Here is a 4,941-nt window from a genome sequence, read left to right as displayed (position 1 = left end):
ATATATGATGTTTGCTTATTATGAGGTCAATTTCATTAAGAAATAAAATAATACATAACTTTTTTATTATAAAATTATTTTCATGCTAATCTCACAATCTTTTACTTTGAGTTGTTAGTAGAAATACTTACAAAACATTCTTCAAATTGCTTTTTAATGTGTTTCCTGAAATCAGTATATTTGGTCATTTATGAAAGAGATGTTGAAACATGTAACATTCTTTAAATCTCATAAAACTAAGAAAAGCTATGTAGACAATTGCTCCAATTTTAAACTCCTTTTAAAAAAATAAAGCTAATGTAAATTCATTATTAAGTGTCNAAAAAAAAGTAGACTTGGTGTTAAATATATGGTTTATTTCAAAGAAAGGCTAAAGGGATAATGAATTGTAATATCAATTTTCCAGAAGTTTTAGAGAAGGAAATTGGGAAGGTGAAAATTTTGAAAATACTTGAAAATTGTTTGAACAGTATTAAGGAATTATACCAATAAAAATTATGATGTTTGTAAATTATGTTTTTAAATCCTTTTTAAAATTAGGCTCTAACTTAAAATGACATCGATCAGAACTATAAATTTTTTTTTATTTCAGTGCTGTATTATTCTTTTCAGAAAATTTGAGAAGCAATGTGCATCCTGAAGCTGCCAGTAGTTCTTATTGTGCTCTCTATTGCATTAAACTATCTGAAAGCTACACCTATTGAAAGGTTAGTAAATTTGAAATCCTGTTTCTTTTGTAAAATATGGAAAAATTAGAAATACGACTACATAACTAACAGCCCCTGTGCCATTAGATTTCTGATTAAATCATGCTTAAGAACAGTACTGTAAGCTGTTTAGTTGCTCCTTGAATTCTGTATTCTTTAAAGAATAATGCCAGTGGCTGATCAATCTGTCTGATGAAACTTCTGACAGACAGGAGTGGATATGTCCAGTTTTGTCAAGAAATATGCTGTTGGAACTTAGAGGGGCAAAGCCAGAACATGAAGCAGGAAAAACAAAAAGGTAGTAATTTCNTGCTCCAATTTTAAACTCCTTTTAAAAAAATAAAGCTAATGTAAATTCATTATTAAGTGTCATTTTCCTCATGAAATTTAATCACCTCATTTGAGTTTTTTTTCAACTTTTGTACATGTGTGAGATGCAATTAAGAGGTAACAAACTGACTTCACAAATCATTCCAAGAAATAGTTAACATTACTTCATACTCCTGACTAAGGCAAAAGCATCATACACTTTCCCACCAACTTTTTAACATTCTGTTGTAAATATTCGTCTGTCAGGTAACCAGAGGGCAGTCAAAAATATAATTACATAGGTGCCAAGCTATAATCACTAGGAGCTCCCTACAGGAGCTTGTGTGCCTCCACAGATCAATATTAAGACATGGAGCAGGGACCCATTTTAAAACCATTTTTTAAGTCCTTGAAACTGAGACATTTTTAAAGAAAGACAATTTAAGAGTTAAAGTTCGGCTTATCACTATCGCTGCTTAAACTCTCTTTTTTTTTTTTTTTTTGTCTTTTTCCATGTCCGGCAACGGATCGCAACCCTCAGTGTTGCCCCCGTACCGGACCGGGGACCGGCAACGGGATTGCAACCCTCGGTGCGGAACCGGTCTGTATGTGGGATCCGAACCCTCGGGCGGGAGCGCGGCCGCACTTCCCAAGCGGCGCACTTATCCAGTGCGCCACCGGGCCAGCCCTGCTTAAACTCTCTTAAAGTCAAGAATTTTTATGTGTGTATGTGCCTGTAAGTGGTCAGCAGCTTTAGTGTTTGTTACTAGCTAGGTAGGCAGATAGGCCTTGTCTGCTCAGGGAAAATGCCTGGTAGTGAGGGTGTGATGCCCTTCACCAACCATTTCAGCCATCTTTTTCCATCCTAATGATTGTTTTGGATAGAATCTGTACATGCTGAATAGTATATTTAAGTGAAAAGTTTTGTTTAGGAAAGCACTTTCACAATTACGAAACAAATATAAAAGCTCTTACTATTTCTTTTAAGTAGAATGATGGCCTTTCTAGCTAATTCAAATAAAATAACATTTAATTTAGAATAATTTTTGACCCATTATTGACCTTCCAGCCCATTATCAAAGTACCGCTCAGAATTTAGCATGTTGTATATTTTACTCTGTTCTAGTTATTTGCCAAACACAGGTTGGGGCAGATACTCCCTTTGAACCTTCCCAGTTTGACCCATAATTTCCTTTATTGCTTTAAATTTATTAGTTTGAGGTGTTTAGGACAAATTCCAATTTTTACTATTTTTTGGGAAAAGTTCGTCTTTTAGAATTTAATGTCCAATGTATGAAATTACTGGTTCAACTCATAAAAGCATTAAATCATTAATTTGAAATGCTCTTAGGTCATGGCTACTACACCTTCAAAGAGAAATAACTGAACAGATAGTGTGAATAAGATTGATATCAAATGAATAGTTAGGTCCCAGAGTGGGTTTTCTTTTCCTGAATGATTGGTGTCTCAGTAATTGGATACTTGTTACGCTTAACAGATTTCCAGTTCACCTGATGCTGTATGAAGAGTTTTCTGTACTGGGAGAAAACATGCGAGTATAATAGTAAAAAGAAAAATAGTTTCCCATGAAATTTTTAAACATTTACTCTTAGACTATTTCTTACACAAAGGGCTCCAGAAATACCTAAAACTTTCACATCTCCCTCCAGAAGTTTAAATGTACAGAAATAATCAAGGGACAAATTAAAGTTTTTAAGCACTTAAACTTAGACACACCTATTGCATTTAGCCCCAAATTATGTTTAGTAACTGGCTCTGGACATTGAGTTTTCAGCCCCATAACTATCACTTTCCACTCTTCTTAAGTTTCACCAATATTTTGATTTCTATGAAGATGAAAACTAAAGGCTGGCCAGTTAGCTCAGTCAGTTAGAGCACAGTGTTGCTAACACCAAGGTTGAGGGTTTGGATCCCAGTACTGGCCAGTCACCAAAAAAAAAAAAAAAAAGATGAAAACTAAAACATTTCCCTAAATTTCCTAATAATTAGCAAAGAGGAAGCAATGTTATTATTCTGTATCCATTTCCAATATCATTTTGAAAACACATTAAAACAAAAGGTGATACAAAAATATAGAGTTGATGCAAATAAATTTTTAAAATGAAAACATAAGTTAAAATTCAAATGAGTTATTTAATTATGGTATGATTTATGATTGACTTATCTATAATATCACTCTGCAGTTGTTCCAGTGGCTAAAACAAATGTGATGAATATTAATACCACGGACATAAAAAATTTTTTGGTTTTAACATTTAACTGAGTCCTCTCACTAAAATTGTTGAAAGCACAGGATCCAAGTAGGTGGCAGGAAGATGGTAATGTTTATGTATTTATGCCAAGAGTAAGAAAAACTCCCACACTGCAACAGTTAGCAGTGATAAATTTGACTCCCCTTGAGACTTTATAATACTGACATTCTGTCTCTTTTTTATTTTATTATATTTTATTTTATTGTGGTAAGAACACTTAACATGAGATCTGCCCTCTTAATTTTTAAGTGTATATTACATTATGGTTGATTATAGGCACAACGTTGCACAGCAGATCTCTAGAGCTCATTAGTCTTGCTTAATTGAAACTTTATGTCTATTAGTTAATTACTCCCCATTTTCCCCTTTTCAGCCCCTGGTAATCACCATTCCACTCTTCGATTCACGAATTTGACTATTTTAGATACTTCGTATAAGCTGAATCACAATATTTGTCCTTCTGTGACTGGCTTATTTCACTTAGCATAATGTCCTCGGGGTTCATCCATGTTATTGCATATTGCAGAATTTCCTTCTGAGACTTTTTTCTTAACGTTCATTGATCTCAATGAATTCAACAAAAATCAACTAATACTGGTTAATTTTTGTTTGAAAGATATGGGAAATAATTTTTTTAAATTACCACATATCTTAGGTTACATATAAATTTTAAATTCTAAATCCTTTTTATATACAGGAAAATAAATTCATCAACAAGATTTAGAAGAATATAAGACAAAGTCATCTTTTTTATTATTATTATTATTATTATTATTATTATTATTATTATTATCATCTGGAATATTTTCTGGATTTTCAAACAAAGAATTATACTGGGAAATACAACATTGGCTATAATGGAAGATTTTATGATTTCCCAGTCAAAAATTGACTCTCTAGGATCTTCAAAGTGTCAAAAAAAATCTGTCATCCAGATGTTTGCAAACAAAACACTGAGCTGCTTATGTGAAAATATTTCCTTCAGTTTTCATCAGTATGAGATATCTGGTGTCACATGGCTGTATCCAACCCCAATTTGAAGTCTCTAACCTTTCATATTTGTTCAATGCTACCAGTCATCAGGTGGAAAAACGGAAATGCAACACTGCCACATGTGCGACGCAACGCCTGGCAAATTTTTTAATTCGTTCCGGCAACAACCTTGGTGCTGTTCTCTCACCTACCAATGTGGGATCCAGCACATATGGCAAGAGGAATGCAGCTGAGGTTTTAAAGAGAGAACCGCTGAATTACTCACCCCTTTAGAGGTCAACGTCCCTCTACACTTTTCATTGCTTTATGTATAAATACTCGAGAGATTTTCTGTATAATTTAACGTTGCCTTTTTCATTTCTAGTGTGGCTATATGAGTCTGTGTGTCCCGTGTTTGTCACCAGTACATATACATTGTCATGTTTAAAATTATTTTAAATTTAATATTAATTAAGGTTCCATAATAAAGAGGCAACGTCTTTAAAAATGAAAATTTTTGCAGTAGATTTTTATTTCAAAACATTAAAAAGTCATTTTTTTTGGCCTATATTTTTATGACCTGTTTCAAAACAAAGAGGAAAATGGTAGTTTGAAACCTGGTGAATTGTAAACAGCTAATAGTAAAGTTATCATTCTGAATATTCGAAAACCAGCAATTA

General features: G+C 33.0%; 1 protein-coding gene across 1 annotated transcript; it reads left to right on the top strand.

Moving 5' to 3' along the window:
- Window positions 1–627: 627 nt before the first annotated feature.
- On the top strand, window positions 628–4,629 carry IAPP (islet amyloid polypeptide). Its single transcript, XM_008586126.1, has 2 exons — window positions 628–707; window positions 4,366–4,629. The coding sequence occupies exons 1-2, from the start codon at window positions 628–630 to the stop codon at window positions 4,553–4,555; spliced, it is 270 nt and encodes an 89-aa protein (XP_008584348.1). The 3' UTR covers window positions 4,556–4,629.
- The last annotated feature ends 312 nt before the right edge of the window (window positions 4,630–4,941 follow it).

Source organism: Galeopterus variegatus, unplaced genomic scaffold (genome assembly GCF_000696425.1).
Source record: "Galeopterus variegatus unplaced genomic scaffold, G_variegatus-3.0.2 Scaffold3836, whole genome shotgun sequence".
NCBI lineage: Eukaryota > Metazoa > Chordata > Mammalia > Dermoptera > Cynocephalidae > Galeopterus > Galeopterus variegatus.
This window is presented reverse-complemented; position numbering and strand designations above follow the sequence as displayed.

What these genes read in the sequence shown, in the direction of transcription:
- IAPP (XM_008586126.1), top strand. Translation starts at nt 628, where the DNA reads ATGTGCATCCTGAAGCTGCCAGTAGTTCTTATTGTGCTCTCTATTGCA. An exon ending in AAAGCTACACCTATTGAAAG is followed by an intron (nt 708 to 4,365) that starts GTTAGTAAATTT and finishes CAATGCTACCAG; the next exon opens with TCATCAGGTGGAAAAACGGA.